The following is a 12,880-nucleotide window of genomic DNA, read 5'->3' on the forward strand; positions in this document are numbered from 1 at the left end:
GCGTGCGTGCGTGCGTGCGTGCGTGCGTGTGTGTAGAAGACCATGAGTCATGTTTCTAATCCGACTGTCTGTCTACCTGGTTTTAATTTTTTTCTCTCTACTCAAAACATTTCCCAACCAGTTTCATTACACTTGCAAGCATGGTTCCTGTTAATTAAAGTGTCATAAAGAGTTCTTTCTGTAAGTAAACTCATTACAGTAACACTTAAACTGGGTTGAAGAAGGATCAGCCTCGTGTCCTACCTGCAGGCTGGTCCACAGACTTGGACTGCTCCAGTAGATGCTCCTTGGCTTTGGCAGACTGAGACAAGACTGTGGCGAGAAGCTGAAAGTGCACAGACACAAATGCATCCGCGTGAACAGGCATGTAGACACTTACATGTTGCATTAAAGCAGCAATAATTCTTTTTTTTAATAACTTTGTTGTTTGTTGTAGCTAGAAGAAAGAGACAATCCTGCGCACTGCTCTTGCTGCACTATCAACATCTATTTAAGAAAACTAACATTTCGGTCCCTCTGGGCCAGTGGTCTTCACTATTTTGTTCACACTGATAGGACAAAGTCAAAAGGAGAGCCACTTTTCCCACAAATCAAAAGTTACATCCAGTCATAAATAGCAGTAGTAAAATGTGTTTGTTGTCTGTTTATCAATCTGTCATCCCTGAAAAACAAAATATGCATTTTTTTCTACATCAGCTTTCATGTATCTAACCATCCAAGAGCACATTTAGAGCTAAAACTGGCAACTCCACACTGAGTCAGTGTTATGGACCAAAGGGCAGTTTAAATATATTTTCAAGTCGATATTTCTATCTTGTAATGTCACTGTTTGGGGTATTTTTTGTAATAGAGCAGATTTAGGCTTATGTTAAAGCCCTGCTATAAAAAAAAAAAATGTTTTTATAAAATATCTGTATTGACTGCATGCTCATATGCATGCAATGTCACCATACGGGTCAAAAGTTTGGGGTCACTTAGAAATTCCCATTGCACTCCATTATAGACAGAATACCAGCTGAGATCAGTTGCATTGCTATTTTTTTAACCAGGGCAGCAGTTTTCAGATTACATTATGTGCTTACAAAATTGCAAAATGTTTTCCCTAGATAGTTTTTTAAAATGATATCAGATTAGTAAACAGAATGGGCCTTTGGAACATTGGGTGAATGGTTGCTGATAATGGGCAATGTAGATATTGCATTAAAGATCAGCCCCCCCCACTCAGATCAGCTGGTATTCTGTCTATAATGGATTGGTATGGAAATTTGTAAGTGGACCTTCATCAGGGGTATTTCAATCATGAACTCAGCTATGGTCTCAATACATTCTGCGTCCCCAGGTGTGGGATAATTGACAATCGCTTGCCAATGGGACTGTTTCTCCGTGAACTCCCGTGTCATTTGTGCACACATTGTTTTACATCCTTTCCATTAATACAAAACCCAATTCGATTACAATCACACACACATAAATTACATATCCATACCATGAATAACTAGTGACTCCCCACTAGTGCTTAAAAAAAAGTTTTCTAAAAGTTTTTGTAGCTAACATGTTAAGCTGGAACCGTTTCTTCAAGCTGCTCATAGACAAAAATAACCAGGGGTCGTTTTCTTTTAGAAATATATCTGACTCTAGCTGCTAAATGCTCTACTACGTTTCACAGCTAGTCACTAACTTGGTGTGACTGCTGTTTGGTGCTGAGCAGGTAGGGTACAGTGGGTTTATCAGCGGTGTATCACTGAAAACAGCTTCCTGCTGCTGGAAACAGGGTTGGTAAGAGCAGTGAGAGTGAATCTAAACAGTTGTTGCTTTCATCAAAACCATGAGCTAAACGATGCTAACAAGGCTCCGTAGAGCTTAGAAGAACTGCAGAGATGGGGGATAATTCTCTGAAGGTTGGTCACTACGAGTGACCCCTTTCACATTACACCTAATCATTTGATCCATTGCTAGTGCTAGCAATGATTTACTCTTCAAGGAAAGTTTGGTCCATTAAAGTTCCATTAAAATGTTCTTGAGTCATTGTATTGAAAGTGACTAACTGTGCAGGGCTGCCAACTTTTCCCAAACCTTGGAGTGAGATTTGGGAGGGGGCCAACCCATTTTGCCGCGTACAAAGCAATTTCTTTTGGTCTTTATCCTTTAGGGTTTAAATTGGATTGTTATATTGGGGTGGATGGGGGACTCCCTAGGGGGTCTGGGGGTATGCCCCCCCAGGAAAAAAATTTGAAAATAACCCTTAAATGGCCTTTCGGAGATGTTTTTTGCAAAAAAAAAATGAGAGAAATCAAGTCTTACATGATATGTGCAAAAACTGTAGGGTTAGGAGCCTTTGTGTTGTTGTATCAACAGGTTTTAGGGCATTCAGCATTTACATTATTAACTTCTTAATATAAGAAAACTGACCCACACAATGTGCCAACATAATGAACACATGAAGAGACAGTAGCATATGCAGAACAGTGGAAGATTTGGGTCTGTGTGAACAGGTCCAGGGGTCCCTGGGGTAGGGACCAGGGACCCAAAGTTTAATTAATGTTGAGGGATCAACTTAGACCACTGAAATTCTAAAGAATGAGAACCATGAGTTATAAGTTCCATTCCTTTAACCTTTGTGCCATAGTTCAGTAAGTTTGGCTGTCATCCTCTGGCCCCACTACTGTTTTACTTTTTTGTGAAAATAAAGACTATTGTGTCATTTTAAAACATCAAATTAATATTACAGTACATTTAGAGTGCACAGAGGTAAGAGATGCACAATAGTGGCCCAAGTTGCAGTATCGTATATAATATATATATATATATATATTTATATATAATATAATATTATATATATATATATATTATAGTATATATAGGGCTGTATAGCTCAGGTGTGGTTCACCAGATTCTGCTCATATTTACAACTTTGTGCACATAAACTCCCCATCTCTGGTGTCCGAGATGTGGAGAGTTGTAATATAGTCTGCTGTGGCATGTCATTGCTCCGCTGATATGGTGGTCTCATTCAGACTCAGAGGCCCATTTGGGTCTCTGGTCTCTGACACGAGTTTAGAGGTGGCCGTACGCTGCTCTTATCGGAGGACTACACGGATGCAACGCGTCACTGCCCCAGCAGAGCGAGTCCACTACAATGAATGGAAGTTGCTCACTACCAGCCGCGTGCCTCACATCCATTCTACAGAGAGAGAGAGTGGACACGAAGACGACGACGGTCTGTAATACTCAGAGCTAACCTGAAGCCGGGGAAATGGACCTGGGATGGCTCGTGAAAAAAATGTTCTCATTTGCGACACATTGAAAATTCCAAAGAGGGACGTTCATGAACCCCCTCACAGTCTCTGAAAGCATGTCTATCAAAGGTGGCTCAACAGGAGATCTATAGTAAACTCCTCTTTCAGAAATTTGACACACGGGTTGACACTTCAGCGTGAGAAATCGGGGGTGTGGCGTGAAACCTGTCAAATGCGTGTGTCTCACGGCCAATGCGTGAGAAGTTGGCAGCTGGATTGTTAAACTTCTAAAACCATTGAACTGTTATCTGGAGCATGCTTTTTAAAAATTATAGTGTAACCCCTATTTTCCAGCGGGCGCTTCTGAGCTGCGTTACGTGCACGTCACGAGCCCCTCGAGAAATCGCCTCCATTCAAGTCCTTGCTTGATATTCAACCAGCGGCTCTGCGTGAAGCGGCTCTGCGTGAAGCGGCTCTGCGTGAAGCGGCTCTCCACTCCGCTAAAGATACGCGGCAGGTCTACTTTCACACGGGATGTTGGACCGCCGGGCAGGAAGTGAACCAGCAAGACTATCCAGTCAATTTACCGCCCGATACCGCGCCTGGCTGCAATTTTTTTTTTTGCACAATGGTAGGGGAAGAGTTATGAATATTCATCAGGAAACCTATCCCTGAATGGCAATTACTCGTTGCCTGCTCTGGTTGAGTTGGTTAGGTTTAAGCAAGAGTAGTGGAATTGGTTATGGTTAGGGTAAGAATGTCAGGGCGAGCCAATCAGGGATCGGGATTAGTCTTCCCCTAGCATCCTGCAAAAAAAAAAAAAAAAAAAAAAAAGAAACTTGCCGCCTAGCAATCCTTTTTCCTCTCGGCTCTCACTCTCTCCAATAGAAAGTGACAGGATATGTGGAGGAACTGTGGTAATTGTAGCCTAAATGTGTGTGTGTGTGCGTGCGTGTGTGAGTGTGTGTGTGTGTGTGTGTGCGTGTGTGTGTGCGCGTGTGTGCGCGTGCGTGCGTGTCACTCTCTCTGTCCGTCCGTAGGTCTCTCCCACACATCTCATTGTGAGAAGTGGAGACAGCCAAAATCACCATTTTCGCATTAGTCTGAAGTGGGCGGGTCTCATTTGGAAAAACATGATGCAATGTACTTCCATACACCAATCATTATTTAGCAACATTTGAGTAAAAATGCTATGACAGTTTTAGGGTAGTTTGTTGCCAAGCTACTGTCAAATCAAATCAGACCAAAACACACCGACAGAAGCATGATGAAGCACATAAACTGAGTTTAAAGTGTTAAAATCTCTATAAATAATAATTTAGGAGTGTTTTAAACTTTAACTTTGATTGTTGGTTATTAAGTCATGAATAGTTATTGTTACACAGAAATAATTAAGTCCCACTACATTCACTTAATACTCAAAGACAAGCGTCTGTGTGTGTGTGTGTGTGTGTGTGTGTGTGTGTGTGTGTGTGTGTGTGTCATCGTACCTTTACCCCTTCAGCCTGTGCATGGAGTATGTGTGCACTGCCGGCACTCTGACCGCTGCCCGACGACCTCACACTGGTCACACTGCCAGAACTACCCACACTGCTGCGGTCCCCACCTGCAACACACACACACACACACACACATACACACACACACACACACACAAATCGGTGTATATGAACTGCTTTGTTTACAAGCATTTACACACACATGCAACCACCCAAACAATATGTATAGATTTTGTACATACAAATACACGCATGCAACAAACAGATGGATGCATATATTTTCACGCATGCATGCACGCACGTACGCATGCACGCACGCGTGCGCGCGCGCACACACACACACGCACACACACACACACACGCACCTGCACACACGCAAACAATGAGTGGTTTAGCTGATATCCAAACCAACATGGTAACAGGTGTGACTCTCCATTGAAATGCACTAGGCAGCATGTGTTTGAATGGATAGGACAGACGGACCAACAGACAGGGTGACGGGCGACTGAGTGGAGTAAACAAGACACACCTTTCGCTTTTGTACACACACTTCTTTTCACTCACTCTTCCACTCTCTCTCTTTCCTAAGTTTTTTTCTTCTCTCTCACATGAAGACGTCCCCATACATCCAGTTGGAAAGACACACAGACTGTAGACCGATGCAGATGGCTGCAGTCCTACACATGAGGCCGCTGAGTTAAGCTAAGCTTCAGACGGAGGGATAAGCAGGACATGAGGACTGTCAGGAGCAGGTCAAAGAGTATCTGAAAGCCTTCAAACATTGATTTCTTAGCGCAAAGAAATTGATGTGTGGACAGGTTCTACTCTTTGGGACATTTACCAACACCATAGACACTTGCAAGGCCCTGCCAGGCAGAAAAGCCTCTTTTTTTTTAAACGGATGTCAGATACTGTTTGAGCCCTGTATAAAGTTTAAAGGAGACAGGGGTTGAGGCCTCAGCGCAACGCGGCTTAGTTACCTGCCACGGGCTTGCGCAGTACCCAGATCTCTTCGTTGGAGCCTCCATGGGGCCCACGGGATGTGGTGGGAGAGCTGTGAGGACTTGCCTCTGAGCCGCGACAACCTTTAACACAGAACACCACTGTTAGCCGCTAACCGACCCTAAGTTGGCCTTTGAAGTATTGCTACCCTTTAGCCATCGAATATTAGCATTTAAAGCAGCAACTATTGCATGCTTTTGTCAACTTTAGGGCAGTGGAAACAAGCTGAAAGCAACACCAATTCTTAGTTTATATGGCTAACTTGTTAGCATACAGTTACCTATTCACAATTTGGCAAACTTAGCACTACTTTAAAGTTTCTGTGTTTCTCCTCATCTGGTGAATGTAAGTCCAATATTAACTCTCCTTTTAGCTCTGCTTTGGTCACTACCATCTCTTGAGACCAATATGTAACTTTTTAGCTGATAAATGCTCCACTATGTCCCTATCTTTGTCCGCTGCTCTTTGGTACTTTGTGAAACCAAAACAATTAGCTTTAGGGGAAAGCTGAGGGGAACTGCAAAGCATAACTGATTGATAATTCTCTGTGGGTTAATCATTACAAGCAACCCCTCTTACATTACAAGCAGTCATTTGATCCATGTTCATGTAAAAACATTAATTGGTGCAGCTTTAATATAAGGCTGAAAACTAGGGTATTTAGTTATAGCCACTGTAAATCTAACAAGTTGATATTACTTGAAAAAAAACAAATAAATATAATCATGCTATATATATTAGTCTTAAGTTACGATTGATTTTAATTAGTGCTGTCAGTTAAATGCGTTATTAACGGCATTAACCCTAACCCATTTTTACGGCGTCCATTTTTTTTATCGCGAGATCAACGTTCTTCTTGGCCTAGCAAACTTTGTAGTTTTTTCACATGCTCCTGCAACAACTAGTAACGGTAGAAAAACTACAACACCACCCCCCCCGTCAAAGTATTTTTTTTCACCCTTTTATTGATGGACAGTGTTACACTGCGTGAGAGATTATTTGAGAAAAATATTGAACACTACAATGTTGTTTTCAATAAAAAAACATTTGCACAAAGCGAGCCGATCCACTTTTCCATGTTGATGATGGGATAAAAAAAATCAAGGGACATTTAGAATAGATACAAATTTGACATTAATTGCGATTAATTGCGAGTTAACTATGATTAATCGCAATTAAACATTTTAATCGTTGGACAGCACTAATTTAAATGTACTTTTAAAGTTTACTTGTTGCAAGTTGTTGCAACTTAAAAGTGGCAAGTGAAATTAAATGAACCTGTTCTTCCTAAATACCTCTATTCTGGTAATACAATGTTTGTAAGATTTTATCCTTCACTGCTAACCTTATTCAAAATTTGAAGTATGCTACATAAAGACAGTATTTGTCCTTTAAATACACTAAGCAAACTACCTCACTTCACTAACTACTTGTGCCAATTGCAGATGTTGCAATGATATTTGGAGACAAAGATGGGTAACATGGGATTAATAAAATAAATTCCCACCTATCTGCGAAAAAAGACAAACTACAGAGGGGCCAGTAGGAAAACAGGGTGATGGGGTAAAGGAACTCCGGGAAAGGGAGTTTTTTTTTTTTTTAAATGGATATATAAGATTCACACTCACTGACACATTCTCACATACATGCTCACACACGCACACACATACACAGAAAAATATAGCATATATATATATATATGAAAACATTTATATACCCATAGTACATAAATAAATCCATAACATGAATATCTGTGTATATGCACATATATATATGCCATAATGTATGTACACATACATATATAATGCATCCATATGTGTGTGATTACATATGTAAGCCTTCAGAATGGGGCTGTTGTAGTGCATTCGGAGAGTGTCATAAACCATTAAAACCATCTTAGTAAGGGTTTATCAATGGTTTATATGTGTGACCAACAGTGCTCCAGAGAAAAACACACACATTAAAAAGTTTCATTTGCTTTCATGTAATGTTGCAGCTCCTTCTTGTGACCACTATGCATCCCTCCAAGTGACCTCAAACAAAGGACTGACAAGTGTTTTCGACAGCCTTTGATTTGACTTAAATCCTTTGTGAGTTTACATTAATTTTGCTGTTTTTACCCTGCATGTGATCAGGAAAAATGTTCTGACCTGATGCAGTTATAAATAAAGGCATTATATTTTTGGACTTACTGCATGGCAGAAAATTTGCCTAAAGGGATTTATTCTCCTGGAGGAAACAAAATGGTGTCAAGTGAAGGCTCCTATTCATAGAACATAAAAGTTTACAGACAGGGGATACCTTACCTGCAAAACATCCTGGGTGCCATTTTCTAACAATGTATTTGGGTCTCTTACATAACACTTTTACTTGACATTTTTGATTTGCCAATCTCTGCATGTAATACATAACTACAGTATGCATTTTTACTACCTTGTGTTCAGGAAACCAAGAATTGGCAGTATAAAAACTAAAGACTGTTCAAAATGAATAGGCATTATTCTAGCTGTTGATACGTATTGACTATTGTATCTAGAAAAATCTAAAAAAAAAAATCTATTGAAGCAACATCTCCAACTAAACCTCTGACAAATGTGTCATTAAAGCAACAACTCTAATCTTTCCAGAAAACAAATGCATATTCTTACTCAAAGTAATGATGACAATTCCGCTGAGACTTCTTCATATTATTAGATAAAACTGTCTTCAAATTCAGAGCAGTTGCTTAACTTATTCACCCGTCCAAAGCCTGGTTTGATTTTTACTTTCAACCCCTCACCACCGTCACACACACTCTTACACACACATTGAGGGTACAAGTGCAAGGTGGGTAGAAGTGGTGTTCAAATGATCAGACGTGACAATAACACGCAGGACAAGGCAGGTCAGAACAACACACACACTAACAGTACTACACAGTCTGGTCAGGAGAGGGGTATGTGCGATGTGTGTGTGTTTAAGAAACTAGCAGGGTTGTCTTATTGGCTGGGACAGTCGTGATATAAGGGGGTAGAGGAAAGAACGAAGAGGAAGCAAGGAAGGGAAAAAAAAGAACTTAAATAATAAGACAAGACATTCAACTGAAGCACAAACCAAGTCAGGTGAATACAAGTCTGTGGTAAAATGGTGAGCTTTCCTCCCACCATACATCTTCACAACAAGTTCTTCTGTGGTGTGAATCGAAATGTCAGCAGCATTACAACCACGTTTAAAAAAAAAACACCTCACTTAGCATTACTTTATCAACTGTTTTTCAGTTTTCTCCTTTCCTACAAAGCTGTTTTTGCACAGTTTCACTCCCAGCGCGTTAAAAACTGACACTTGGTCAGGTGCCTTTTGCATTAGTCTCGCATTGCCAGACCTTCCACCCCAGCGCCGTGGAGGAGGGTCTGGCTATAAAAACGTGCTCTGGTTCATTGTTATTTATTTAAACAGATCACAATCTATTCTAGTCTAGTCATTGTGTCTACCCGGACACAATGACGGTGCCCCTGCAAAATAGCCTCGGGAAGGAACTAGTTTTGGTGGAACATGTGTACATGACAAAAGTTGTTTGAATTGTGCGAGGGAAATCTCAGATTGGACAGCTAGCTGTCTGGATTTACCCTGCAGAGATATGAGAAGCATAACTTGACGTCAAATTGACATTGATACCAACACAAAGAAAGGGGAAGGTGACATCTGGCCCAAATGAGATACATCCGGCGGAATTTCCCGCGGCACCTGAACAATCACAAAATGAAACGTCGTCAATATAGACTAAGCTACTTTATCATTAGTTACTGATGCAAAAAGTCTCCTTAAGTGTCTTGGTCAGGACCCTTAGCCTCAGTAGAGACAGTTTGATAATCTTTGGGTACGTCCCAGGTCCTTCAGCTGCATCCACGTTCCCTTCCACTTGCCTTCCTTCCTCGCGTCTTAGTCCGTCCCACTGAGTAAGCATGGGAGGGACGCAAGAAAATAATGCAAGGAGAGAGGAAACGAGACAATGTGTTTTAGAGAGATGAGACATCCTTTCCTCAGAAACGTCATGTGAATTTGTCAGCTGTACGGGCGGAGTTAGCATCTATTTCGGAAGCATGGCTTCCCGCAAAGGCAGCTCTCGTGTATGCTCGCTCATAGCTCCTCCGTAATCCTCGCTCCTCAGGGCAAGAAGAAGAGCTTTGAGACGGCCTTTATGAAGGCGGACCAGCACTGCTTCCGGTTCAAGCGAGGAGTGGGAGGATATATTGAACAAGAGACTTTGGATCCGCCAACTGATCCTACTCGCTACCGCTCTTCATACTACGTAGCGGTCGAGCATCTGCTGCTATGCCCAGTGCATCCCATTCATACGCTAAAGGGTTCCCTGGGAGCCACTGACCAGGCGTCAGTATTCAACAAGTTGGGAGTGAAACGGGTTGGTTTTCTTATTGACAGAAATGTCCATTTTGTAAACTCAAATTTCTACAATATTGATGCAATCGTGGCTTAAACACATTAGACCCCTGTCTAAATGCTGACTCTTCACTCAGTAATGGAGATGACAACAGCAACAACAGAAAAATAAAAGTTATACAGTATGAACAACACATAAAATTACATAAATAATGATCCATAATGGAAAACTTCAATGGATGCCTTCAACAACATTTAAAACATCAGACGAATCAGAAATACTGTATAGTTTGTATATGAGCAGAGGAAAACATCCCTTGAAGCTTTAACAATAACAATAATCATAATAATAATCATAATAATACAAATAATAATAACCATAATCATAATCATAATACAAATAATAAAAAGGGGGCGTGTACCTGGGGCAGTGGGTGTGTCTCCCTGTGGGGTTGTCACGGGCGACTTGCTATAGCCAAAGGAAGTGAAAAGTGGAAGCAGTGGCTGATGGGAATGTGGTGGAGGAGGAGGCGGTGGAGGCAGGATATGGATCTGATGGAACGTGGTGTCGTTGCCGTTGACTACCGCGTTGGCAGGGGCAACCGTCGCCGGAGGAACCAGCGGTATCTTTTGAAACTGTTGAGTGCAAATGACTGTGCTGGCCAAACCTAGATAACAGCCACCGCGGACACATACACAACCAGCCAACAGTGAGCCACCGCCACGTAACACACAGACGACAAAACAGAGAATTACACGTAAGAAAGAAAGAAGGGGGGGGGGGAAAGGAAAAATTAAAAACAAAGGCTGAAGTGACAAGATTTAACAAAGAAATTAAAGGAGGTGAAGGACATGGCTGATGTCAAAGAGCCACTGAGTGGACAAACAAATGTGGGCCTTGTTAAAATGAAACATATGGAGAGGTTCATAGGGAGGTGATGGATGGTGAAAGAGGGGATGGACCCAGGGACTGATAACTATCAGCTGCTTTATTCTCTTAACGTGTGTCTTTCAGTCTTATTTTGTGACACAGGAAATGATATCCAGTCAATATTTTCTATTGCATGTCATTAGCTACTAGTATACAACAATACGGAGATGTAACACTTGCCATATATATCCAGCAGTGTTTATTGCTTTGCACAACTGTTACATATTGATATTAACATGTCCTCTGTATGAACATGCAAGCATTGTGACTTATAAAATTGCTAATAAAAGTGGATGTATTGCGTTCTACAGCACTAAATTGGTCATATGACATGAAATAGTGCACTCTGCAAACTAGCTAGCTAGCTAGCTAGTTTGCAGAGTGCACAAGTTATAAGCTCAACGGCTAGCTAGCTAGCTAGCCGTTGAGCTTATAACTTGAATGACTGTTTATAGTATAGTGTTTTGTCTAGTGTTGTGTCTAAGCTAAACCTGGTGAGTCAAGCCAAGTGCATACTATATTCTATTCCTATCTGACAAATATAGAGTGCTGCAGGAATGTGTCCTAAAAAACAAAAATGTGATAGCATTTTTGCACTTTGGGTTTCCTCGTCAAGAAGTCAATGTTTGTTGTTTTAATGGGTTTTTGTTAGATGCCTCAGATAAGGTCTTAAAACTTAAATTATTCTCACGTTTTGTTCTACGACATAAAATATGTCAGGACCTTTTCAATGGAATTCCATTGCTAGGCAACAGCCTGGCCCCTTGCTAACTTCCTGTCAGTTGATTCCATTAACATACACTACAACAGGAAATCAACTTGGGTCCATTTAGAATTTACGTGAAAAATGTGGTTGCTAACAAGTGGCAACATGACACTACAGAGGTTGTCAGGGACATAAAACGTCATACGGCAGACACGCAAAATCAAATTACAAGTGGTGGTGCCGTTGAAGTCTGTTCTGATCGATATACTAGGCATAATCTATTCCATGAAGTTAAGGCTAGGTTAACGTTAACATACTTGCCCTTGTACTAAAATTGATGAATAAAGTATCTATCTATCTATCTATCTATCTATCTATCTATCTATCTATCTATCTATCTATCTATCTATCTATCTGGATGAAGGAGGTGAGGGTCCATTACACAAACAGAATCTAAAATACTGTGCCACCTGGTAGTCTTCTATAGGTTTGTGCATTCAAAAACATAAATGTTTCATGTTAGTAAAGCCTAACTTTGTCCTCAGACAATGACTTTGCAAATTTCTACTTTAGTTGGGTTCCACTATTACTTTGCCAACAAGTGGTACTGTGCCAAAAATATCAGTGAAATATTTGTTAGATGGTCATTGTGCATGATTTGGGAATCAGACAACCTTTATAATATCCTGAATAGTCCAATAATTAATAATTACAACTCACTACTAGGACCTAGTTTAGATAGCTACTGAAGTAGATAACTGCCTTGCTAACTATCCACAAGCAAACTGCTAGAGTCATCGTCTTGTAATTGGTCCCTGATTTTAGACAGTAACTGTCCCATTCTTATTGAGGTCACTTTAATTTTTTTTTTCTTTTTAAAAATATTTTCTCTCATCTTCATCTACTTGATGTTCTAATTGGCCATTGATGTTGGTTGCAAATACATGTTTCATGAATGTTGAATTGCTGTTAGAGGAAAAGGAAGGAAATGAGAGGAGCAGTACATGTACAAGAAACTGATGGGGGAAGAATGGTGGGAAGAAAGAATAATTAAAAATTGATGAAAAACAGTTGAGTAAATTAAACCCCTTGCTAAAACAGCTGCTATAGCCCTAAGTGTGTGTGTGTG

General features: G+C 40.7%; 1 protein-coding gene across 1 annotated transcript in view; it reads right to left on the minus strand.

Annotated features, from left to right (window-relative positions):
* Positions 1 to 12,880, minus strand: part of caskin1 (CASK interacting protein 1) — a 125,568-nt gene that overhangs the window by 13,811 nt on the left and 98,877 nt on the right. The window contains 4 exon segments of the mRNA XM_032538032.1: positions 244 to 325; positions 4,727 to 4,842; positions 5,716 to 5,820; positions 10,537 to 10,782. Coding sequence (XP_032393923.1) covers positions 244 to 325; positions 4,727 to 4,842; positions 5,716 to 5,820; positions 10,537 to 10,782 — 549 coding nt within the window.

The sequence above is a fragment of the Etheostoma spectabile genome, chromosome 15 (genome assembly GCF_008692095.1).
Source record: "Etheostoma spectabile isolate EspeVRDwgs_2016 chromosome 15, UIUC_Espe_1.0, whole genome shotgun sequence".
NCBI lineage: Eukaryota > Metazoa > Chordata > Actinopteri > Perciformes > Percidae > Etheostoma > Etheostoma spectabile.